The 27,928-nt window shown below is 36.7% G+C and overlaps 1 protein-coding gene across 1 annotated transcript in view; it reads right to left on the reverse strand.

The window, feature by feature from the left end:
• Positions 1–2,988: 2,988 nt before the first annotated feature.
• LOC104501787 (A disintegrin and metalloproteinase with thrombospondin motifs 19-like) overlaps positions 2,989–27,928 on the reverse strand; it is a gene marked incomplete at its 3' end in the record, with an annotated part of 45,858 nt that continues 20,918 nt past the window's right edge. Inside the window, exons 3-7 of the mRNA XM_010145661.1 lie at positions 19,444–19,609; positions 13,283–13,455; positions 12,270–12,353; positions 11,112–11,269; positions 2,989–3,032 (exon numbers count right to left, since the gene is read on the reverse strand). Coding sequence (XP_010143963.1) covers positions 2,989–3,032; positions 11,112–11,269; positions 12,270–12,353; positions 13,283–13,455; positions 19,444–19,609 — 625 coding nt within the window. The remainder of the gene's footprint in view (positions 3,033–11,111; positions 11,270–12,269; positions 12,354–13,282; positions 13,456–19,443; positions 19,610–27,928) is intronic.

Genomic DNA, 27,928 nt, shown 5'->3' on the forward strand with positions numbered 1-27,928 from the left:
AAATTTCTACATTTGTCTACCCTAAATGCTTTTGTGAAGGAATATTTGGAAGATCAGCACCATGTATTTTGTTTCAAAATCAAAAATGAAATTAAGTATTTAGAGGGAGTTTTGACTTTTTTTTGATTTTGAGTATTTTTTTTTCTGTTTAACAGACTTCTCGGTTAATGTTACCTTTAAACTATTAAATCTTCATATATATCACTGTTAATTTAACAGACAACGAAAAAGTACTAATTGAAGAGTGCATATGATCTGTACTTACAGCAGAAGAGGACTGAAAATACAGAGAAATGTATTATTTGCCACCTAAATACAGGAAAAGTTTGTCCATATAACAGAAGGCTGGCACTTACTCCATCTGACTGAAGTGGGTACTCACATCCAGTCTGAAAACTGTGAGTCTTGGTATTTAATAAATAAACAATAAATCCAGCATGTCTGATTAGCACCCAACACTGGGAAGAGCTATGATTCAATGTGACAACCCTTTCCAGTAATGAGGTCCATCTTGTAAATGTTTCTCCTGTGTAATGTGCTGCCAAGATCACCTTGATTGCCTCATGTATATGTATCAGCTATGTTAACATTTCACAGAGAATTGCCTCATTTTACTCTTTATGGTAGACAAAAGTCTGTATTCTGGTGTACTCTTTGGGGCTTTTTTGGGTGAGAAGAAGGGGTAAGCTCTAGACAGCTGGGAATTGTACAGTTCATGCTATGTTACCATTTCTCATCTACCTTTTGGAAAATCTGTAATTTACAGCATGTTAAACATCCCTGGAATGTGCTGCATCCTTTTGCCTATAATAATGTTGCATGAAGATCTACAGAAAGATTAAACTGCTCTTACTTATCTTTCAATTAACTTCTACTCATGATCAAATTTAAGAGTGAAAATCATCATTTGGGCTTTCCCAAATGATGGGAACTTTATCAAAAGTAAAAGGAAAGAGTCTAAAATGAAACCACCATCTACCTACATGTACTTTCAACAATTCACATATAAATCTGCAATCCTAAAAATACTGACACGATGCATCCAGCCAGTAAGACAATTTAAAAATTTTGTCCCAGAGAAATACACAAAGTTATTCCTGGTTTTTGAACACTCTTCCTTAGATCAGCTCATCAGTGATGGAGGACAAGGGCTTCAGAAAGACACTACCTTCTTAAGATAGAGCATGGACCCACCGTACTGCAAATGTGAATGGAAGAAATGATACACTGAATTTATGAAAAAGTGCTGTATCATCTGGAAAACTCATTATTAAATTCATAGAATATCTGATGGAACAATGGGAAGAGAATGATTTTAGCTTTTGCTACAGTTAGAGCTATATGGAAAGAACTATACATTTGAGCTGTTTCAATACCTGATGTAAACTCTAAACAATATGCAGAGCGGGAAAGTCCACAAGAGCCGTTCTACAAAATGCCATGTTAGACAGCCAAAATCTCTACTTCATTTTCCTTATCACTACATCAAGACTGCAAACTCCTTACTTCCTGCGCACTTACAGTTAGTGCCTCATTTCTAAGTTTCATCCAAGCTTCTTCATTATAGAAATGTGAATGACTGGTACTTTAGTCAGTTCAATCTTATCACATTTACATGTCCATGTACCATGGACAAATTCAGAGATTAACAGCCTTTCTATTACCTCCAAGGTTCAGCCAAAGAGGAAACTTTTTTCAGGGGAAATCCTTGCACATTCACTTCATCTGTGAAAACCTGCCAGCAGCCTATCCTGATTTAGATATACTGGAAGTACTCCAGATTTGATCTTCAGCTTAGATAAGCATAAGATACTGAAGACTTCTTGTCACATCTCTTCCTCTTTCAGCTGCAAGGAAACATTTTTGCACTTACAAGACAAAAGTATGTACCTCCAAGCACCAAACACACAAAATTCACCTAAGACCAAGATAACAATTAGTGGAAAAATACTATGAACTCTTAACCACTAATGCTGTGAGAAACATTCCATTCTTCATTTAGGATTCTTTATCGACAGCTATCCCACAAACACACTCACATAGACTTGTGATGATACAGCAGTAAAAGAAAAAAGACAAGCAAGTAGTGATGTAATACAGTTTACGTAAGAATTCTCCTCAAACCTTTGCCACTGAAATTAAACAGGAGGAAAAAAATGTATTTCTTTACCTATAACAAAACACAGGCATGAAAATAGTTAATAGTCCATTACTATCATCCTAATCTTACTGACACAATTTAGGTTTTGAATACTTGTATTTACATATAGAACTGTCGAAGACTTCTGTTATTCAAATGAAATTCTAGGCTAAAACCATGCCATGACATCCTTCATTTAGTGTCATGGCATGTTTTTGCCCAGAATTATGACTGAGCAGAACAACTGCCACCTTTTCCACCAGACCTTTACACTGAAAAACTGTCTTCCGCAAAGGGTGTAAACTAAATTATTGACTGTTGATAGAAAAAGCCAGTGCAGCTAGCACTCGCATTAACTGAGGATGTCAGAAGATGCCTTGCACGGTAGTTCACAACCTTCACTCATCTGAAGTTATATATTTCATAAACACTGTATTTCTCTACTATATTACATTATATTATGAAAACTTTTAAACATCATAGACATATTCCCACCAAAGATAAATCCACTGCATTAAAAACAAAAATTGTAAATGCATTTGTTTAGCTTCACATTCTGAATTAAGACTATTAAAATAATTTTGAATTAAACTAGGAGTGAGATTAAAAAGTTTATATGTTTGCTCTATTAATGAGATGGAAATATTGTACTTAAACATAGTATTTGCTAGAAGCATACACAAATCTAATGACGTATTATTGGCATTTGAGAGATATTTTGCATCTTAACCAGTCACAGCTATTCATCACCAAATCTGTCATCATCTTTTATTTTCACATCACTATTTACATAACACTTACTTTATGAAGTAGTTTATACATACAGTGTCTTATCTTTATTTACTTACCAACAGTATCACATGGTTCATCTTTATGCACACAAAAATCCTTCCTAGAATTGGGGGAGAAAAGAAAAATGTTAAGCAAGCCAAGCTGTCAGACTGGTAATGACTGTGTGACCTATTTACAAATATTTTATATGGCTCAATGAATAAATACAGAACATGATTATCTCCACAAAGAGCATGGGGAACCAAAGGCCAGGACTACCCAGGACACTAAAAGTTCAGTTTATTCCCAGAACAGATTTAGGAGTAGTTAGATGACAAAACATGTACCATATATTTAATTTGCACTGTACATAATTTCTGTTTTTTTCCCTATATAAGCATCTTGAAATGTAACAAGTCTAAAGACAGTCTTCCTTTCATTTTAAAATAAAGTATCTTCAGTACTTAGTATCAGGTCCAAATGCAGCACTGTATTCCAGCATTTAGATCAGACAGCCAGAAAGTCTTTGTGCTAAAAATTCAACGGCTAAAAGACTAATTGAAATAAAAGATTAATAGGAATATATACAAATATATTAAGACTACTAGTCCTAATAATAGGACTAAAAGGAGTTCTGGTGAAGCATTTCTGCTAGGGCATCTCGTGCTAGTAGGGGAAGACTTAAAAGCTAACTTGCTGACAGAAGTCTATCCTATCTCCAAAACTGGACTTTAGTCCAGTTATAATAATAAATATTTGATCTCAGTGATAAACACCATATACTTGGGATTCATTTTAAATTCACACCTATTTTATCTGTTCTCAGAGACACATTACAAAGTTACAAAAAGAGCAAACGAAAAGCTGCTTTTTACTGGAGTGTTTATGAACCAGGGAAGAGAGGGAACCAACAGAGAACAAACAACAAAAAACCCCCACGTATAGCACCTAAGCAAAATTCAACCTAGTCACTTGAACTTCATTCTGACGTGCTCAAGTAAGCAAGTTTCTGGTTTTTAGCTGAAACACAGACTGATGGTCCCTGTTTTTAGAGTGACAATAAGGGCCAGAGATACTTCATGTTTATATCCTGTCTATGAAGCTACATAGATATACACATAGGTGGATAATGATAAAGATACACACACATAGAAACACTCAATATCCAGGAACAAAATGCAGGAATTGTTTGGTGCTTGAGAAGAGAGAGTAGACTAGTGATACTCACATGTTGAGAAATGTAACTACCCTAAAAGCTTTTTGTTTGTTTGTTTCCCACAGACTATTCCCACAGAATGATTTAGACACAAAAGCAATCTCAAGAGGCTGGCAAATTTCTGACACTTGTTAAAGGCCACATAGCCAGAGACATGGGATTACATACCTTTTGATTCTCCAGTCACCATTGCCAGATAATTACAGGGTAGAAAAGCAAAACAACAGTGCTAGAAATAAATCTTGGGAATGAAGTGATAAAGAAACTCTGGGAATCCACTTAGAGGAGCCCTGGAAATTGACCCAAAGGTGGTCAACAGAAACTATAATCAGATACAGAAGGAAGATCTTATGTTTTTTCAAGACTGCAATAAATTGCATTAATGCACTGGGTTGTAATACAATTCCTTGTTTTGTGCAATGTGACACAAAGGACTTATTGTCTTGTTAGGCAACACGACAGAATGATTAGAAATATAGGACTTGTGGTGAAGCAAAAGAACATGTGTAAAGACAATCTGAGGACATAAATTGTCTTCCATGCACACTCATACAACTGCCATAAATATTAACTACAAATATAAACAAGAAGTAAAAAAGAAAAAAGAGTGTACTTTTGAATGTAAAAGAATACCATCTTACATTTTAAAACTACCAATATCTGAGAGGTTTCTGCTTATGTAATAACTTTGTTCTCATACACTAATGGAGATGGGTTTGTTTTGTTTTTCCTTCTTGGCTGACTCCGATGCTGGTTATGCTATGCATCCAGTTTTTCATCATGGGACTTGGGGGAAATGGTACTGTTATGAATTGGCAAGAGGGAAGTACAATAAACCATTCTCGGTTCCTGATTTACATTGAAAGAATGTAATACCTCCTTTAATTTCCAAGAATATGAATGCATTATATACATTTGAGACTGGGTTCCTTAGTAAAGATTTACATCTCTAGCTAGACCTACTAATGACTCTCACAGAAATTGTTCTCTAATTCCCACACAACAACTTTATTCCATCATATTATAGCTATGTTCCTCTGTGTGTGTATATAACATACACACACACACATATATAGACCTCTACGCTTTATATATGTATGGAACTGGCATACTAAAATTACATAAACCAAAAGATAGGACATGGACTCTGCCAAGTCACAGAAGGTGTAAAACAGAGCAATAAAGCACGCTACAAAACCCTCAGGAAAGCCACTGAGATTATTTGCCTTTGTCCTTTTCCTCCCTTCTCTCAGCAAAACAGGGCAAAGATTAGCATTAACATTAATGCGTACAGAAGCTTTTGTGCCACTAGTTAGTAACTAAGTCAAACACCAAAAGCAAGAAACTTGCTAAAGCACACTGAAGTCCCTTTCTAAACAGTAGCCAGCACACAACTTGCATTACTCTAAATGGTTACTTTGCACACACATGGAAGGGAAAACAGAACCTTATTCCAGTAGAGAGAAAAAAGGAGCTTTCATGAGATTTAGGACTGATTTTTGTGCTTGAACAAGTTGGCTAACACTAGAAAAGAATTCTAAACAAGAATGGATAACCACTAATCCATTGTTTCAGAAAATTATATTTAGTTAGTGCATTTTTAACTTACTACATATAGCATTACCAAGGGTCTTCATGGCCAGCAAATAATAACTATGCAATATCTGAATAGAAAGTATCTCACGACACTCATTTTTTATAAATAGTTGCACCAATTTGTCATTTTAGATAAATTTATTACTTGTTTTAGCCATGCGAGTCAAAAAACCTATTTCTTGTCCAAGTTGGTTTATCATTTCCTTCCATATGCTACATTGGAGAAAAGAAGAAACAGAATAGGACAGATAATGGATTTTACCAGTGTACCAAAACTTCATTTTGGATTTCACCCTACTTTCCCTTTCTTAAATTCTCTAAGATTCATAATTTTGAAAAAAAAAAAAAAAGAAGTCTAATTCATGTCGTTGTCATTGACTCTAGGACTTTCAACTTTTTAAGATACTTTTGAGGTTTATTGCTCAAGAAACAGGTTTTCTTAAATCATACAGTTTCATAAAGAGTACTTGCCACTAACGGCCCTGTGGCAAATAACATTATCACGACACCGTGAATGCCTTTCTTTGCATCACGCTAAGCAAATAATGGCAACATTGCAAATGTTTTTGTCTCTTCACGTAACGGGACATTCTGAAATGATTCCCACATATAAACTAAGGACATACATACTAACTAACAAATGAACTTTACAAAACAAAGCAAAACAAAAATTTAAAATCAGTTTTGGAGTTAATGAATCACAATTTACAATTCAGTTAGGAATTTAAACAAATGGAAAACGTTCCTCCTGTAAATGCTGTTTCAGCAACTGTTCAGTATTCTGCAGGTAAACCTCAACAGTGTATTTTAGCAAATCAGGAAACACAGTATTTAACTATTTTAAATTCTTAACAGATCACTTAGGCTCTGCAAAGTTGACCTGTGATTAAAAAATAATATAATAGGCTTTCTTCTAAAGTTCATATTTCAGCAAACTAAAAAATGGCATTTCAGAAGTGTGACAAGTGTATTAATAAAAACTGATTGAATGCATAGCTAACATCTTGTCCTGGTTTTTTCCTTTTATTCTAATCCTTCTGCATCTACAAACTTAGCAGTAAATAATTAATAGTAAGGACATGTCTGCTGTTGATGTCAAAAGAAAAACAGTTAACACTGTAAAACCTTGCAAAAATATCAAGAGACTTGACAGTACTGACATTACAGTGATGAAAAAATACCACTATGAAGACAAAGTTAAGAATAATTTCATTTCTCACCATTCCCTTGCAAGAACTCATTTTTCCAGAGCAGAATTTCACTAGAAGGACAGCAGTAGCAGCTTAAGACCCCAATCTCTATTCTATTACGTTTCAACAGTTTTGGTCTGCCAAACACTGAAACGTTTTTGGGTGACTCTGCAATGTTAGTTTCTGTGCAGGGTCCACTCAGAGTCATTCACCTCTGACTTCCTTGATGAGCTATTTTTGGTTCAAGCCATTACCATCAGAAAAGTAGTGAAACACAAAGTCAGAAGAAGAGCTGTACTAGCATGTGTTGGAAGGTAATAGCAATGTTTAAGAAAGTCATTTTCAAGGTTTGGGGAGAGTTCTGGACGGTTGGGATGATTGGAAATGAAACAGTATTTAGCAAATGTAAGTGCTATTTATGCCCCATTGTCTAATTTTATAGAATTAAGCACTTTCTTCCACGCCTCACTTTCTTCCACATGATTCAATTATGTATCACCCAGACCAGAGAGATTTCAAATACTGCAGATCGTTATAAATAAACACTGTGAACATGGAACATCACTGTCTATCTGATGGTTATTGGGAGAATCAGAGATCTACTTCCTATCACAAGCACTCATGCCAACGCAATTCTGAGGAGAATACAGATATTTTATTTTAAAAATTTTAATATTTACATATTTTCTAAAAACCATTGTGACACAGATTGATCTACGCATAGAAAAGCAGCCTTACGCATAATTTTTAAGTGAAGGTAGATTCTGTCTTATTCTTCTATTTTTTTTTTTAAATACATTTTGAAGCTTTCATTGCCTTATTTGCAGTAGGGGTAACATAAGAACTTAAGTATCATCATGGAGCAGCTGTGGATGCCATGGACCTTCTCCTGCCTTTCTTTCAGTTACCTCATTCAGGTCAGACAACCTATGCAGATAGCACTTGCACGCTGTAACTTTAAAGGCAGGGAGGGTTTCGATGTGTCATGGTTCATTCTTTTCCTCAGAGTAAAGTACTTCCTGATACATGTATCTATAAAGTAACAGTGCTAATTTATAACTGTGAATCACACAGTTTTATCAAGAGTCCTTAAAACAATTTCTGTCTTAACTCTCACATTCACATGGAAGAACACACTAATAATACACTTTAAAAACTTTTTTTTTTTTTTTTTACTTCATGGCACCTTATTTTAAACATGATATTACTTCATCTGAATAAGCCAATTTAAAGGGAAACTAAACAAAGAATCACAGGCTGAAATAGAACTACAGTAAAGTGAAATGAACAAACTGGTAGCAGATTCATATGCATCATTACAGCCTACAGCAGCAGAGAAAGATGTGGGGAGAAGCTGGTTTTGCTTTCCACTTTATACAGCAAATGCAAAAATAAGTCTTGAAAAGCACCTTTCTCTTGAAAGGGCTATGATGGCTCTTTGTTGAAAAACAGTCTCTATTACATATGCATTTTGCTCTTTGCAGTTAGGGATTAAAAGTTAGCTCTGCAGACTAATCATTACTTCATTTCTCACTCTTCTGATTACTGTGTCTTATGAAAGCATAGGAAAGATTTTTCAAAGCACTCTTTTGGTTCTATTATCACATGACTCAAAAAAGGAGGTAAGTTTTAGGACTGCTACAGAATGTGTTAGATAACCAAACCCTTATATTTTTATTTGAAAATTACCAAGCAGTTGCCATTCATCTGGCTAAACAAAATTATTTCTCTCAATAAAGCAGATCTGCTGTCCAAAGCTCTTTAGAGGTTGTGACAAAGGAGCTTGTTCAGTTTGCAAAACAGAATGAGACTGTGAATTAGCAAAACACACAAGTGGAGCCACACATGGGATTAGCTATACCATAAACCTGATGGTGTACAGAGGGAGCCTGGATTAGCAAAACATTCCCACAGTCAGCAAACCACACTGGTATGATTTATTAGCACCTAGAGCAGCTCTGAGATGGAAGGCAGTATAGAGAATAGCAGCAATGGAAAAATATAAAATGTTAGAAGAACAGATCTTTAATTCTGGCTTTGGCACTGACTTACTGACATCCCATCAATCACTTTCATGCGCTCTACTTCAATTTTCTAAATACTGATCAGAGAGTTATGCCAAAAAACATAATAAAACCTAAAAGGTAATAAATTGTATGTAACACAAATCAGAATATCATTATTACAAAGCACATCACAAAAGCAGTCTTAACATATGATTAGACTTTCTAAAAGCTTTTTTACTATTAGAAATGCTGCATGAAATTCAAAAAGCTGTGTCCAAAAGCACTGGCTGCTAAAGAAACTTCCAGACCACTGCTTCTCAACTGCTTAACTAAGGCCTCACTTGAATCAGTTCACAACCCTGACTCCTCTCATAAAGGCCAGTTAAGGCGAAGATGGAAAAAACAAGAGGAAAGAGGCGTTACTTGCTTTATTTCATAGTACTTTCCTACTTGTGAGATACACCTCTCAAGCTAAAGAATGCAGCCCTAGACTCGCTCTCCTGGCAGATGCAGGCTTGAAGGGTTCAATGCTTCCTCAAGCTGCTGATGCAGATACAGCTGACTGCCTCTGCTGTCTCAAATAAGAGAGTCAGGGGATAGGAGAGCAGGTCACTCATCAACCCTAAGCTTCTAGCAACCAAGCAGTATGCAATTGTTTGATTATCCTCGGACAGTCACAAGGTACAACTAGATGCAAGAAGGTCTATTCTCTTTTAGCTGTGCTCATAAAGTCAATGCCATGTATGATACTTGGCCATGCTTTACACCTTGGCCCAAGTTCACTCCTTACTACCACCCATATCTTTACTTCTCCATCCGGACTCCCCCCATCAACACACTACTGCTGTTAAAATCAGTTATGGGTCTTAGCCTGCAAAGTTTCTTTCCAGTCTGCCATCCCAAGTATATTTTCTGATGAGCTAGTGGAAATTTGTCACAGAGAACACTATTTCTCATGTCTTTCACAGCAGTCCAGAAGAGTCTGTGAAGGACTAATGCTTACCTATTGTATAAACGTGAAAACAAGAAAGCAAACACAAGAAAGAGAGAAGGATGGCACAGAGTAAGAAGACATGGGTGTGGGTTTTTCTAAGAAAAAGTAAGAGATTAAACAGCAAAAGTAGCAACAAAGCTGTCACCACAGACCATTCGGACTTCTTCATTTCCTGCTTCCAGTATGTACCTAGCTCTCCAAAACCGGGAAATTAAAGGAAGCATTTATCTGCTTCAGAAAACTGAAATACATCATAGATATTGGAATAATCAGAATGTAAACTAATTTTTAAAAATGCAAATAGCTCCTAATGAGATTCCCCTGAAAAATGGTGTAAGGCTACACATTTAAAGATCTCACATGGTTTTAGGATACCACATCACCAACTAGCATGGAACATCACAATGGTATTCCAATGTATCTAAGCACCAAAATTTTCTTCGGAAGGGAACTCTGATGGTCATCCAGTCCACAGTTCACCTCAGAAATGGCACTAAGCCCAACCAGCTGACCCATCATTCTGTCCTTTTCTTTGGATAACGGGGGTACACTGTCTGAATATCAAGATACAGTGTGCCACAGTGTGCCTGTGTGCCACTGAAAGCCTGAACTATGACAACATCTGCTTGGGCAGAAAGAGGTGAGCTGAAGGCGTATTTCCTTCTGAAATGCGGGAAATGCCTAATATTTAAGAGTTATAAGGAACTGCAGATCTGGGATCATACCCCTGTTGTCTGCAGAACCCATGCAGTGTACATGTTATACCTATACTAGTTCTAGATCCATTAGGTGGAGGCATAACTCAGTAATGCGCTTAACATCATGCTGATTCATTTCTGAATCATCTAAATATGCTTTCGTGTTTTGAATGAACATATCTACAGGTGTGTATGGGCTGCCTCTTAAATGAAGGCACATGGAGAGAGTCATCCAATCTGTGGCCTTAACTGTACAGCCAAAGAAATCAGAGAGTGACCTGTCTGCCTTTTCAGATGTTTACCATCTGGAACTATTGCTTCCTGAACCATCTTTACCACTACTTCACGACCACCTTCAAGTTCGGGAAAGAAGCCTCAAGTCACACTCTTCGGCACTGCAAAACTAAACTCTAACTGTGTTGGTCATCTATCAGTTCCTTTCATCTATGTTCACATGAGGCCATGGCCTATTTTTTAATGATTATCTTTCAGTATTTTACCTTGTGATTAGTATGGCTGCATCAACTGAAGACATGTCTTCTCCCCAGCTTGTTGACATTTCCAAGTGTATATCATTCTTCTTGCCAAATTCTTCATGCTGCCATTTACAAAAGCTTTCCAGCATTTTTTCCCCATGATGCCCAATATACATATCTGCCTGGAAATAAAAAACAATTCATTTTATTAAAATAAGAATTCTGTAAGTAGAAGTGAGAACATTTTTTGACCGCGTTAGCAGAAGCATTCTTCTTTTTATAGCATAATATACTCATGGCAGAATGACTCGAACTCCAGAGGCAGAGATCATCTTTTTCTCATATTAAAGACACAGGTGAGGACAGTGCACTGAGAAGCATACAGTGGATTGTTCATGTTAACTCTCATCTCAGTTATTTGCTGATTTTTTACTATCCATAGTAAAGAAAAGATTAATGACGTGAAGATCCAGAATTTGAACATTAAACAAGACATCTCCATCTGCTGTGAGGACATTTCGAGAAAGAAATACTTTCTTATTCACTGGAAAAATACAATATTTTAAAATAAGAAACATGGATAAGGGAATCCCTTTTTCTTATGAACTAACTAAAGTATGAAAGGATTTCCATAATATTTTCTAGAAAAAACAAGAAATCAAGTTGACATTGTTAATAGAAAGTCTCAATTAAGATATCAGCTGACTTGCTCTTCTTCAGGCAGAACAAACAGGATTTGGGATGAAAGGTGCGATGAAAGAGCCGTGCTCTATCATGGCACCCTTTGTTCATCTAGGGATTGAATGACCATCAATGAACGTCAGTTCTGCTTCTACTGTCTACTGGGTTTAAGGCAGGTGATTTTGCTATTGAGATATACAAATGCACGAGAGAGGACCACAAGCAGAGTTTGATAAGAATCAGCTTAATTCCACAAGGAAACTTTCTTTGATCGATTGACTTCCAACTGCAAGCACAAAAAAAAGTCTCCAAAAGCACAGCAGATAAATTAGGAGAAGCTTAATCTTTACTGGGGCTGCCCAGCAATGTAAACAACTAAATAATGCTCAAAAGCTAACTGAGAAAATTAAAGTCAGTGAATATGGCAAATCGTCACAGAGCAACAAGCAAGCGAAGAAGCATTACCCTCTACAGGCTGACATAAAGATAATATATACTTACTGGAGTCTCATGAAGGAGGACAAGCTTAGTCACCCGAAGATTTACTTGTAGTCCAAGGCTCTTGTGTTGGAAAAGGTTAAAAACCTAAGATAAAAACCAGTAAATAAAAATACGTGTTTGTATTGCACACGACACACTGCAGACTAAAAATAACAGAACCACAAAGAACCTCAAAAGTTTCTCACTCTACTGTGACTGCTTTAATTTTCCATAATTTGAAAAGAACATTAAGCCAATGTATTGTCTTCATCTTTTTGAAGGAAAAACAGACCTTAGGTAGTTTTCATTCTGGGAGCATAAAAAGGACCTTTTCCCCTCAATGGCCCTGACCACTTTACAAACTGTAGCCTGTTTCGCCAAATACTTACACATGCATGTAATACTTCTCATATGAAAATTTCTATTCAGTTAAATCCAGGATCATGGCCCAAGTGACCTGAGCAAGGACATGGCAGTAACTCTTCCTATCATTCCGAACAGTTCAAGTTTGTATTTATTGTTCAGCTTATGCTATTTCTTTAAACAATCTTTCCTTGTGCATTTTAGATGCCTGTTTTCACTGCTTTGTGAACAAAATGAGTTCACTGCAGCTCCAGATAGAGCTGGGAGGGAATGCAATTGTCCGGGTGTATTACCCTTTGTTTTTTCCCAGCCACTAATGAATGCATAATCCTTCACAACAACGTTGTCTTTTCATAACAAGCACAGATAATGAGAAATCATGGAATACCCCATCCTTCCAGACAACACCACTGGCTTCTAACCAAAAAATCATCTTGTTCAGTTCTCACTTTCTGCTTTCCCTGAAGATGTAAGACTAGACAGTACAGATAACTCTGCAGAACGATGGTTTTATGCTGCAAAACAAATGGTGTAAGAATTCACAGCATGCTGATGCTCACGTACTGACTGTCCCCCACACGTGCTCAGTTTGAATAATTAAGAGGCAATGAAATCAGCCCGCAGTGCTTGCATTGTTGGCAAAATGCCAAAACTAATTTTAAGTTTCCTACCATGTTTAAGATGGTTAGAATAAATCTTCTGGCAGCATCTGTTCCATGATATGAAACCATAGCTGGATCTGCCACCACAACAGTTTCTATGTTGTACTCCTGAGGTAACTTGTAAGAGTATCGTTTTCCTCTTCCACCTTCTGATACTTTTTCATTCTTGGATTTTCTTTTATCTGTAACATAAAACATTGTTTGACAAACTCATCCTTCAAACTACTCCTACAGGACTTTTAGGATTTGCTCTCTATCATTATAGTATAACTCTGATTATGTAGAATGCAACAGATATGAACTCTAATACATAGTTATTAAGCACCACCAATGCTAAGGCTCAGGATAAAGGCCTGTGCTACATAAAAATCGTTAGTTCACACCAAGAAAACCAGAATGTTAGCCAGCTGCTCAAATAAAGACACTCGGATTCTTCACATCCTTTCACCTAAAATATTTATCAAAGAATATGTTTCTCCTAGTTTCATTTGAAGGGAGAAAACTAAAATAATGTTAAGATTAATAAAAAAACAGTCTCACTGAGATGCAGAATTGTTATTTGTCCATCTTCATAAATCACAGAGAAAACACCTTGATGTACGCAATTTTATCTTAGCATAAAAGAAAACAGCCACAGATTTAATATTAAGAAAACACACGGAACAATTCAGTGATTTCAAAGGTGAAAGAATATTTCAGATGAACAACAGATAACACTGTTGGATATAAGTTTGTCAGAAATAAAAAAAGTGGAATTTCATTAACATGACTTCAAAGTCAGTGCTGCTGTCATTATAAACAGCTGAAGTGAAATAATAAAATGAAACCCTGGAAACAGGCTTCTAAATCTAGAGAAAGCTCCAAATCATAAACATATTATATTTATGATAATCTAGAGGTTACTGCTCTTGTTAATTTGAAGTTTCCCCATCCAAAAACATGAGAAAAATCTCCATTACTACTGGAGTACATATGGAAAAAGAAAAACTAATTACACAGAAACAGTTCAAGCCAGAGGGGATCAGATATGCATACAGCAGCTAGCAATGATATTTAAAATATTTTAATTTAAAACAAAATATAAAATGAAATTCCCTGTTCTAATAGACAAATTGTTAGACACCCTTGAGAGGATTTTTGGGACTGATCTCATTGAAGTCACTGAAATCAAATGGAATTTTTTCCAACTTCCACAATGGAATATTGGGCTCTCTGTTTACAACAAAAGTGATGCTTGAGATGACAATTATAAACACATGTTCTGGAAACAACCAAATATTCAGAAATTGAGGAAATGTTTTGCTATTAATCAGTCTCATCTCTAATAGGAAAGTTCCTGCAGCTCATTTTATAACACCACTACTCTCCAAAAAATAAGTCACTCTTCAGAAAAGTAAAATATATATGCCTTAAAAGTCACTGAGCTCACAAATTAACTTTAAAATATAAGATACCAGTGGAAAAAGGATCCACGATTCAATATAAATGTGTAATACAGATTTAATGTAAATATAATGTAGATATATACTTTTCAATGTAAAAAGTATTAAGCACCCATGCTTTAAAAAGGTTGTCTATCTTTTTCTACAGTCATTTGCTAAAGACTATCTACATAAGTGATTTAGTCCATCCCACTATATTTTAGAAGGGTCTACTGATTCCCGTACAACCAGCAACACCGTAAGACTTACTAACACTGATACACATACAAATTCACTAAAAGAGAAAAGTATATACTCTGCAGATTTGCCTCGAAGTGGAAACCACCTACGAATTCAGAAGCTATCTATCTAAAATTAGTTTTAATCTCTCCCATTTTGATCCTTCCGACACTTGCTTAGCCTTATATATATAGCTAGCCTCTGGCTTTACCTGTGTTTGCTAACTGTGGATCTACAGCCTAGTTTGTACAACATTACGTGTGTTTTCATCACTCTTTTAAGAACAGTTTTAAATGAAACTTCAGCGCCAGGATTTGTGCCAAAAAAAAAAAAAAATACACCCTATAAGCTGCACAACAACTTACAATACAAGCAACTAAGGCTGCAAGAGTAGATTTAAGTTTAAATAGTAAACTCATTTAGTTTCAGAAAGACCACTCATGAGCCATCTGGTCAATCTGCCTTCCTCCTAGGAGCAGTGATTAATTCCAGTGCAGTTTCCCAGAACACAATTTATTCACTGTTCATTTCTTTGTTAAAAAAAAAAAAAAAAAAAGCAGCTAGAGGTTGAAAACTTTAATATTAGCATGGACGTTAGAGAAGTCTGCTAACACACATCTCTAGGAGTTTTAGCTAGAAGCACATTTGTACTCAGAATTGACAGTAAGCAGCCCACAATAAAATACAGCATTGTGCTAAACACTAAGGTCACTGCAGTCCCATAAATTCTTGAAACTTCTGTCCTTCAGGATTGTAATGGATGAGAAGACTGCACAGCTGGCTGCAAGGGGCAATGCCCATCATTTCCCTTATATATCTTCTGTATTAACAAACCAAAGGATAATCTGTTCTTGGCCAGACACTTTTCCAAATTGCTGGCAGAATTCCCTGTCACATTAGATCATTTTTATCTGAAAATTTCAGCTCCTCCCTGAGCCCTTCAAATACATGTAATTAGTAGGTTTGGTACCAGTGGTATTCAAACAACTGCCATGACTACTGTCAAATAACAGGCAAAACAGGCTTTAAGCAAAAACATTTGTTTCTTTCTATACTCATAAATAAGTAAAATTTACATAGAACTGTACATTATTGAAGGTAGAGTATGTAAGATATAATTCCTGCAATAAAACATACCTACATCAATAACACATATGCTAAAAAATAAAAGTCAGATCAACTGAAAAAACCTGCTTCTTGTGACTAAAGATGCATAAATTCATCTTAAAAAATTAATTACATTGGCAAAATAAAAAATAAGTGCTACAGGAGCATTCCGTGCAATAGAACCTTTATGTTTTGTGTAGCTATGGAGAATATAAGGATTCCATATCAATTTATTACTTAAACTCAGTTGGCTGAAAAGAAAGCTAAACATACTCTGGTACTCCAGCAAGGCAGCTAGAAATATGGTAGCAAGCACATCTGACATTCAATGGGCAATTAAGAGAAAATAACAAGAGTTAGTAAAGCAAGTAACACACCCACCCACTCACCCTCCAAAAAAGAAAAATAATAATAACAAAAAAAAAACAACCTAACCAAACTAAAAAAGCTGAAAACCCAGCTACTATAACCACAGACTGCATAAAGGTTGCATAAAATATCCAAGCCAACATTAAGAACAGGTTATGACTACATGTCTTCTGGACACTTACAAGGCACAACAGCACTCCCTGAATACATGCACACAAGGCCCAGACTACAGAGCAATCAGTTACTCCCCAGGCTTTCTTTTCTCCAGGAAAACTGGAAAAAATTAGTATCCTAGCCTTACGGACACTGCAGTATCCTGGCTAGGGAGGGAAAACGCAGCTTAGGAAGCCATGACCTACACCTCCACTATAGTTCAGAAAGCGATTTAAATGTCTTTATGCAGACAGCAACTTGTTTCCATTCCTTCAACACAAGGAATGGAAACCAGTATCTCAAACAGCATCAGTCTCACAGTGCCATCTCATAGATCTAGACCGATGAACAAGTTCTTTACACATTTTATTTTATGATTATCACATGGAAAAAGGCTACAGAGTCACCTCCAGCTGACTCTCCAGCCTACATCTCATAAAGTGAAACTTCTGCCTGTGATCCAGTGAAACCTGCAGGCTTTTGCCTGCAACATGGCATCACTCTAAGACGAGAGGCAGAGTCTGCTCATAACTCAGAATGTTTATCACTAGACCTGAGAAGCAGAAGCTGAGGCTTCAAGTCTCTGCAGCTTTCCAGTGTGGCCCTGTTCTCTAACAGCAACTGTATCTCTCACATCTTCTCTGCAACACACTCATGAACTGGTTGCTTTGAAAAGTTTCATGGACCATATGATGTGGAATATGAGGAAATGGCCTTAAGTTGCATCAGAGGAAATTTAGGTTGGATATCAGGAAAAATTTCTTTACAGAGAGGGTCATTAAGCACTGGAACAGGCTGCCCAGGGAGCTGGTGGAGTCTCCATCCCTGGAACTGTTTAAAAGACATGTAGATGTGGTGCTGATTTAGCAAGATTTAGCAACCCTGACAGTGCAGGGTGAACAGCTGGGACTCGATCTTAAAGGTCTCTTCCCACCAGATGATGATTCTGTGATTCTGTGAGGTCTGTGTACGTGCAACTGGCTCAAATATGTAAATAAATCACACACATTCAACAAAAGGATATACACACATACTCTCACAAAACCAGAAAGGATCTGCTTCTGTTGGTACAATTCTCTCACTCCCCTAATTAACAAGAAAAATACACACCAGTCACAAAATAAGTTCTTTGTTCTCTCCAAACAAGTTTGGCTGTATAGCATCCCTCAATCCAGTCCACAGTAATGGGCAACAAACAATACCTTCTTTGACTGCCTCTTCTAGTTCTGACTGATAAGCTATTCTTTCCAACAGTGATCCTTCAACACCTCCAGCACAGACGTTCATTCCTTCTAACAATTACAATTCATCACTGTCAATATACATTTGTTTGACAGGTATCCAGTCTTTGAAATCAATTTGGTTCAAAGCCAACAGTGTAAATACCTGTCCCAGAGGATCTATTCTGACACATAAGTACTGTAGAAGCAAGAGATCCTGTTGTAAGATCGGTCTGTATTGTTGAGAAGCTGTCGTATTACCAAGATAATAGTTCCTCTGTGTCACACTGCTACAACTCTACCAAAGGCAGCTGTGCATAACCTGAGAGATCAAAGAGCCACATACGATCTTGTGGGTTTTGTTTGTTTCTTTGACCTACTTAATTAAGGATTTGACTTAAAAAATCTCAAATATTGGTGTATAGCTTCAACCCACCCACCTTCAAGGCTGTGCCGATACCATGAGAATTTTGGTGTTATCAGCTAACTACATGTCACGCCAGCAAATTGCTTCTACCATAAACAAATCTTTTATGTCTGTAACTTTCTGCAGACCTGCTTAGTAAAATAACCTGTAACAATACAGTGAGGGACCGGTCTTGCTAGTACACCAGTGTCAAAACTGGCAGATACTTATAACCTCCTGGCAATAAGGCTATACCAGCAGATGCTAATCAGTTATGCACAGCTTGAGTTATTTTGAAACTTCAGGCTGGTAGTAGAGATAATGAAACTTATTTCAAGTCTGTTGTCAGACTATTTGCATCAAGTAAGAGCCTTGGGCATAAGATTACTAGAACAGAATAAGATGACTTTCCCTTTTAAGACCATAAGGGCAAGTGAAAGGATGATTAGTAACGAACATGACAGAAAAGCAATGTCCTTATAGAAGAGTTTACATCTTTACTCATTTTCATATACAACATGGTTTGCTGTTTATCAGGTGTCCCTCTCCCCTTTCCCAGTGCAGACACCATGCACACGCTTCATTTTCTCTTCTCACTCCCAAACACATGCAGCTCTCAGAGCAATTTCCAGCTATGTTTTTTAAGTGTCTGAGGATGAGGCCCCCACAGCCTCTCTAGGAAACCTCTTCCAGTGCTAAGGATTCTTCCTGAGATTTTTTTCCTTATGTCTTTAACCCTTCCACTTCAACACATTCTTTTACCCACCACTGAAGAAGATGCATTAGGATTGTTTCATACAGTTCTTCCAAGTGTCAATCACAGAACAAGAAAACTGTCATAAAATCATTTCATTTCAGTGTCAGACCCATATGGAAGTTCAGGACTAACCAAAACTGGCATGAACTGTGCTAATGTTTTAACAGAAAATTAAGTACAAGCATACTAAGTAATTAAGTAACTATGCAGACAGAGAGGATCAAGAAAACTACCAATGAAGTTGAAGTAAAAAATGACTGATTTCCACTTCCAAAGATAACTGGACATTAAGAATCAGTGTCTGTTCCTCAGTGGACAGTTCCCTCTACCAACAAGAGGAACTGCAGCCTCAGCAGGCTACCTCAAAGTTCACCATCAAGATACTGCTACAGGAATAATCAGATATGTTTTCATTGGGCATTGGTTTTAACTACTATGTACATATCTTAAAAACATGTTCACTGTATTAGGTCTTTTCAGTGAGATTCGTATATTACCTGTAACAATACCACAGTACTGATTCTGAGAAGCTGGCTTTTCAGTAATTTTCTCCTCTATGGACCTTTTTCGTCTGTACACCCTGTGTGCATGGCCTGTTGCAGCCAAAGTGCGATTGAGTGGCTCAATAAATATGAAGTCCTCATTAATCTGTATAAACCCCATCTGCAAAGGAAAACAAAAGGAACATATAAGATAAGAATTTAAGTATGTATGAAATTGTGCACAGTCCTGCAGAAGGAAAAAACCCACAAAACTCCATTTAAGAAAATCCTTTGTTTTAGTAACCTTGCCAGCAAGGTGACTATTTTTATATTTTACAATCATTTCTACTTAAGTGAACTAGAATAAATTTCATTTATTTCAGCTAAATCTGTGTGGGTGGGTGGCTACATGCCAGTAGCAGATGCATGGTAAAAGATCTGGAATGTTAACAGTTTGCTTTGGGAGACCCACAGGGTCATTTAAGTATGTACAGCATGTACAGAAAAGTCTATACACTATTTTTATTACTCAGTGTATTGTCACATTTTTAGATGACTGTATTTAATGAAACTACAGGAATAATTTAGGACATAAGAATATATGCTGAACAGCTACGAAGTTGGAAAAGACATTCTGGGACACCGTTTCACACTTTTTCAAATTAACAACAACAACAACAATATTAAAAAACTCAGCAATCCCTTGGTTGCCAGCAGCTAAAACAGAGAAACATTCTAATGCAGCCATTTAGTGGTTACCTTTTCTGCTCCTCCACCCCAACATATTTCTACACACTTAAACAAAAAGCTAATATACTAGATGCGTATCTAATATTACAAGAGTGTTACCCAACTTAAAAATAATACTATAAAATGTATTTGCATAAGTATCATATAAATCTAACTCAGCTCAAATCATTAAGCTGCCAACACACTGGAGTTCCTATCAAGAGTAAAGCTGGCAACAGCATGGTTTTGTTGTTTGTTTTTCCTCCTAGACAATGTCATCAGCAAGACTGACAGTTAACTTTCTCATTCTCTAAACTTAAAAACCCATTAAACAGTTTTGCTACAGAGAGAAAACAATGCGGTACAACTGGCTAAGAGAAGCAAAGAGCTCTTCTGTATTTTTCCAGGTAGTATGAATGGAGAGAAATAGAAAGCAGGTTTGTTACTTCTGGAATTATGTAGATGCCATTATCACACTGGATATCCTACCTGACATATGGATAAACCATCAAAAAGAAATTCCAATCCAAGCAAGAAAATAAAATTAAATTTTACAGGTGCTACAAAATACAACTTCCTTGAAACATAAGTGGGCATTACTTTAAAATTAAAAAACCCCTCTCTCTGCACAATCACATAAAATAAATGTGAATACATGAATTTAATTTTTCAATCACTACACTAGCTGCAGAACGGTTAACAGATGTTGAAAGTTCATCACCAACACTGTACAGAAATGTTAAGAGTAGCTGGGTTTGTTTGGCTGTTCTGATTCCTTTTTACGTTTTTTAGATCAGTTTATCTTCATTGTGAGCTTTAAATCTTACACATTGAGAAGATTAGCTACTCACGTATATCTAGGTACTTTCTGTACACCTACCAGATACCACTTCTATATTTACATGCATTTACATATGAATTAACTTCTCTACTATAAACTATAATTGATGTTAAAGTTTATTTAAAAGCATAGTTCTCAAACACTTGTAAAATGCATAAACTGTTTTTCATTCAACTGTTATGTCTAATGCTGAATTTCACTCAAGCACAGATTTTTATTGAAAATCATTAATTAGCCTATGAAAGACACTGATGAACTCAGGACAAAGAATAGGAATAGCAACCCATTAGTAGGTGCTGCAGGTTTCCCCTGTTCACCTACAAAAACCATGGCCTTAGTCCACCTTGAACAAAGACTCGATCACAGCACATTAATTTGCCATATTTCTTCTGTCCTCATTCTCTTTGCTGCAAAATGAAAACAGGCTTTAAGACACTGTTCTTCCAATTACCAGCTAGACATACTAAAAAAGTGTGCTAGGAACCACTGATATTTTATGCTTTCTTTCAGCTCCTTACATAAACTGAAGGTTAATCCATTGGTTTAGAGAGAACTCCAAAAAATTATTGCCAGTCTCCTGAGTCAGAAGTTGAAAGACTGAATGGTGATGTAAATTGAATAAAATTAACCTCAGTTATATATACTCACATGGGTAATTTTCAGACAAACCTGGATAACCAAATAATCTCTGTGATCATTCTGACTGCTTTTGAATTAAATGAGAATATTGCTCCATCTCTTGGACAATTTCATAGGTAGAAAAGGGAAGATTAGGCCATATCCTTGCCAACCACACCCTTGTTTTTCATAATCATTAGAAGTAGAGCTAAGAAGATCTTCTACCATAAAACTAAACACAGAAAACAAAGAAAATCAAAGCAATGAATTAAAGCATAACAGTTCCAATGTATTTTCAGGTATTGGATGCCACAGCCAAATATGGGCTTCAGAGAGTTCAAATGGCAAAACCTCCATGTCATGAAAATGCACAGCAAAACAAAGGCTTAAAAAATATATTAAAAAAATAGGCATCTGGGGTAGAATTGTAAGTGAGTTCTGAGGAACTGATCCTTCCCCCAACAGTTTTATCTGAAAAATTGCCATGGCTCACAGTTGCCATTGAGGCTACCAGGATGGCAGACTTACCTCATGCCAAGGTAACATAACATGCCATTTTCCCCTTGCATTTATACAACCCTGCATTTTAAAGTTTCTTACCTGAAATAAAACAAAACTTCAATGTAGCACATACACATCTCAGCAGAGTTCAAGCCCAGGACAACCTCATTTGGCAAAAAATTCCTCAGGCCTAAGTGAGGTGGGATACTGGGTACTTGCTCTACATTTTGTTTACTTTACGCACTGGAGTGAGACCTTAAGTACAGAGCAGACTTCATCAAGTGAGCATGGAAAGCATTACATGCGTCTAAGTATGGACACTGTGAAATGGACTCATATCCACCACATGTATTTTAAAGTGCACACTTGCCCCCATAAATGAAAGCTTTCCAAAACATACATTCACATTGTATGAAGATTTTTCACTTTCTTAAAAAGAAGCAAATACAAAAAAGCCATGTGGAAACACTAGTCCTGAATAAAAGGTAATTTTTTGTCTTAACTGAAATAAAAATAGTTCACATCTGAAATACTCCAATAATTACAAAAAGTAGGCACATTAGAATTCTTCTGAAATACAAAAGCTAAGTTTTTTCCTACATCCAGCTGGAAATATCACAGATGAGAAAGGAAGTATGAAAAATATTTTAATATTCTGGGCAATTGCATTTGTCAAAAGATATCATAACTGCTATGCCAACTTATTCCTAACATCTGTGTTGGAATACTCATGCTGATCTTTCCTGCTCAGCATTTCTTTCCTAAATGGACAGCAATTTCTTTTTTCCTATTTGGAGCATATATGAAGATTGGCCATTCTGTTGTGTATCCTGTGAAAACCTGAAGTCTACTGTTTCTAATGAAGTTATATTACTGTAAGAAGCTATACAAACATAAAAGTGAAGTAAATTTGGGAAGACCACCTATGCAAACAGTAACAAATACTGTGTACAAGCCAGGAAGCATCAAGATTGGCAAAGATTTCTTTGCAACACTTAAATACTCTTCCTTGCATACCAATTCAGAGTGGCAATTTATCACGCAAAGTTGAAACAATGCAGTTTCTGAACATAATATTGCTTCTTGCAGAATTTATGCAAATAAGGTAGCAGAGGAATGTAAGAAAAATGAACATGCTTTTCTAAAAATGAGAAATGAGAAATAAGAACAGATGAAAACATCCTTGCTATCATTACCACTGAAAAAACCCAGGCAGAGAGAATATCCAAAAGTATGTACTACAGTCAGATATTAAGCCATTCCCATTTTAATATCCCGGAGAAGAGATGGGACACAGATAACACTGCATCAAAAAGGAGACTTTACATGCTACAAGACACCTCTGAAATAGCATTTTGTCAATACATTGTGTTGTTTTCATCAGAACAACAAAGCCTTTTTACTTTTTTAAACAAAGTAGTTTGCCAGCTCCAAAGGATGAGCCTCGGTGGTCTACAATTTATCAGTAGTCACTTAGGTAGTAACAGTTTCTAATCCTGTGGCTTGACATGTCAAACCAAAATACTTCATTCACTGAACAATTCACCACTGCGGTGGCTTGACCTTGGCCAGCTGCCTTACACACCCACCCAGTCACTAGCCTACCCCCCACCCCAACAGGACAGGGGGAGAAAATGAGATTTAAAAAAAAAAAAAGCAAAAAAGCTCATGGGTACAGACAGGGAAATCATTTAGTTGTTACATGGGCAAATAAAACTTGACTTGCCGAAAATTAATTTGATTTATTGCCAGTTAAAACAGATTTGGATAGTGAGAAACAAAGACAAATGAAAATACCACCTTTCCTCTGTACCCCAAGTGGTGGGTAACTGTGGGTATGGGCAGCACATAACATTCCTCTGTTGCTCCATCATCCTTCACACTTTATCCTTCCTCCCTCTCCACAGGCTGCAGTCCTTCAGGACAAGCAAGCTCCAGCGTAGGCTCTCCACTGCCTGCAGAGTCCTTCAGGGCATGCCCACCTGCTCTGCCCTGCAATGCTCCAATGACATCTGCTCCAGCATCTCAAGCACCACCTCCTTCTCCTCCACCTCTACCAGAGGTGTCTGCAGGGATGTTTCTCTCACTCTTTTTCCTCACTTCACACATTGATGGACAGCACTTTAACCTTTCCTTTTCCCAGAGGCACTGCCATCTTGGCTGGGAGGCTCAGCTGTGCCCTATGGCAGTTCCACTGGAGCCCACAGAAACCAGCTATGGCCAGCACAGGGTAGTTCTGGTGTCATCCCACAGAATCCACCTGCACGGAGTTACATACCTGTCCCCATCTTGCAGGTTCTTACCACCAGCTGCATGCTCACACGGACACAGCTGTACCTAATACTGGTTTGTTCCCCTAAAGGGGTGGTGGACTGAAAATTTCCTAATTCTTACCTGAAGTAAACTCCCACCATGTTACACCTTTTCTGTTTTCTCACTTTTGTCTGTTCGTCCATTCAACATCCTGTTGGCATCTTAAACTAGATTTCACTAATAAATGGACATAGAGCTTCCATGTTATGACCCCAGTAAATTTTTTTCCTACAGTCTATTCTCCGCTGTCTTGTGAATTGGATACACAAGACATCTTCATCCTCCCACCATACTGCCCAAGGCAAGCAGCAATACTGTCATAGGAAAAAATGCATCCCTATCAGATGAAGAAAACGTACTTAATAGCTGAATAAGCGCATTACAACCATCAGCACCAAAACATTAACGTCATCTGCAGTATAAAAATGAGAGGTTTTCTCCATTGCACAGTGCAAAAGACAGTTTTTATTTACTAGTTCTATACTTACTAGTTTTTTAAACACATTCTGGTAATCTTAGACTCTGTTCTATTTGTAAAATGTCCCAGAAGTGAAGATTTATTCTTGACTAAAGAGGCAAAATCTTTAATTTGTATATTGGTAACCCACTCTGAAGAAGGTTTTTAAAAAGTCCAGATTAAATTTAGTATCACGATTTTAAGCATGTTCTCAGGATCTGACTTCAGCTGAAACACAACAAAAAAGTCTCCAGCTCATACTAATGCATATAATAAAGTAAGCTCAATCATCTTTTTAAACTATGTAAATAACAGAATAAGAACTTCACATGTTCCTGTTATTCGAACACACTACAGCTTATCATCTTTAAGAACCTTCATTGCTGAAGCCTGAAGAAACAATTCATAAGCACCAGCAACTTCTGTCTTCAATTACCGCATTTCCGGGCTTTGCACAGCATACACATCATACTTCTAGAGGTTTTCTCTAAATACCTGCACACTCCACTCCGCTGCACAGATTTAGGAGAAGTCACGGCAGGGAGAGAGTCAGTATTATCTCCATTGACTGGCTTTCAGCTGCTGACAGAGCATTCAATCCAATCCTTTCTGGGATATTTTTTTTAATGGTAGGACTGCGCCCTAAAGAAGTACACATATGTGCACAACACCGTACTTTATAACCCTGATCGAGGAAAAACATTCTGATTGTTACACAGAGACTTCTGAGTTAAAAGTATGCATTAAGGTACTGGCCCCCAAATTTAAGAGCTATAGAAATAGCTTTTTCATCAAGACCTGTAGAAACAGTTTTTCCATGCCTTTTAAACTCTTCCAAACTCTTCTGCTTCCAGTCTGGTTTAAGATACTACCGTAAATATTTAGGAAAATCATTCTCTATCAGCTGGTGCTCTGTGATGTTTAAGATGTTGACTACTTCTACCAAAACAGGCTGATGTTGCACATGCAAAAGGATTTCTTCTCTTCTGTTAGATATGAATGAAGTAGAATAGTGAAGCATGTAAAATTGAGATGGGTTTGCATATTCTGACACATTTCAACAAGTGCTATTATTCACAGGTGCTATTACTCAACAGAGCAAGATTCTCTCAAGCCGACAGTGAAGAGTGGAGTGTAAGCTGATCACAGAAAGGACACACATCCAAAGGAATCTGATTTGTTGAAAAGGAAATAGAGGAGATCAATGGATAAAGAAACTATAGACATCAGGTCCACCCAAAAGGTCTGCGGTTGGTATCCCTCAAACTTCCATTTGACGATTAATTCACTACCAGCCAAACCCTAAGATGTCTGGCATTTCCTCCAGATTCCAAATCTCATGTTTCCTAGCCAGAAATAAAATATTTCCTTTTTTAGATCAGTCTCTCTCTATAAACACATTATTAGAAATTACTGCTGTATTTGGTACAAGTGCTGCTTAAATTGCCCATATTCTAATATTTGTTATGATTTAAATCCCAGTGTAGGATGATATCTAAACAAACCAGAGTCTTCTTAAGAAGTGATCACGAGTAACCATTGACTACTTCCATAATAAAAATATTTTAATAAGCCTGTGAGTGCAATAAATTACTTTGTAAGACAATTTTGACATCTATCACAAGATGGTACCAGTTTTTTCAGATATTAGCTCTTTACTGAATGTAAGTACCTAAAAAAGATTTTAATAGTTGTGCCTTTAGTGTTTGGATACCACATTTGAAATATTTTAATTTCTTCTAAGATTTTTTTACAGGGAAATCTTTCAACAAAAATACGTATATTGCATTCTTTTTTCAGAATCTTCCCTTCTTGAGATTTGAGAAGATGGAAAATTTTCCATCTACAAAAGTTGCCCTCACCCTGTTTTGCCACGCTGGCTGATCACCTGCACCATGGATAAAATAGGATAATATTGAGGCAACAAGATACAAAAGCAAAACTAGTCGGAATTCTTTTTCTATCCATGGAGAATGAGATCTCAAAAAAAATATCAAGACCATTAACAAAAATTATGGTAAGAAAAATATGGAAAAGGATCTATTAAGATCCTAATGTATTGAAGGGTGGATGGAGGGGTTATTTAACTTCCTGCGGCTTATAAACTCCACTTCTTTTGACATTTATTTAAAAAAGTATCCTATTTATTCCACTTTATAATGAGTAAAATATAAACACTGTTCTTGTGGTCCCTGTCCTGCAAGTGCTTACAAACATTGGTTATGTCCAGTGCTGTCCTTCAGCAGACCAGAACTCAAAGAAGCCAAACTCGTAGCTTTGGAAATGATTCAATGTTGTCAAATATTTACTAGTAATCTCACAACCCATAAAAGGTTGACAGTCTACTTAATATCACTTGAGAGCTGTGACAAATTCAACACTCCTTGGAGACAAGGCAATTAAGGGAACATGATATATGTTCACAGCTGTGACACTGATAGAATTGTGAAATACCTATGAACTTTTATTCAAGTCTGCAGACATTCACTAGGACCTCAGGAAAGGCTACTTTGATACAGCTGGAATTTCCCGGTTAAACTGAGCACAATCTGTATCTTGCAATCTGAAGTCCCTTCACACATCTCAGTTCTTCCATTCCACTCCACAAACACCTTTTTTATCAACATGCACCACAGTCAAACCTACTGAAAATGAAGTCTCCACCCCTAAAACCTACTACAATCTTAGCAGCAATAGTTCTTCTTCCCCGCCTCCACTGCCAAAGTGTACCTCTCTCCTTATGGTTGGTTGGACTGCCCATATTTCTTGCAGGTAATATGAAGCAGAATTTCTTTATGTAAAGCACTGAGGTACTTGTTGGCAACTTGCCTCCATGCAAGAAAATTCCCTAACGCTTCAACTGCCATTATAAGAAAAAAGATATTCAACATACATTTTAGTCTGGAGGATATAAACTAAAATACCTGTAATATTATCAGACATTCTCTAGATAGTTCGAATTGTGATTTTGCAAACATTTCAGAAAAGGTTTTCAATGCTTACAGGTAAACTTCTCACTAATAATACTAAGCTTTAAACTA

Source organism: Buceros rhinoceros, unplaced genomic scaffold, assembly GCF_000710305.1.
Source record: "Buceros rhinoceros silvestris isolate BGI_N320 unplaced genomic scaffold, ASM71030v1 scaffold4691, whole genome shotgun sequence".
NCBI classification, from domain to species: Eukaryota; Metazoa; Chordata; class Aves; order Bucerotiformes; family Bucerotidae; genus Buceros; species Buceros rhinoceros.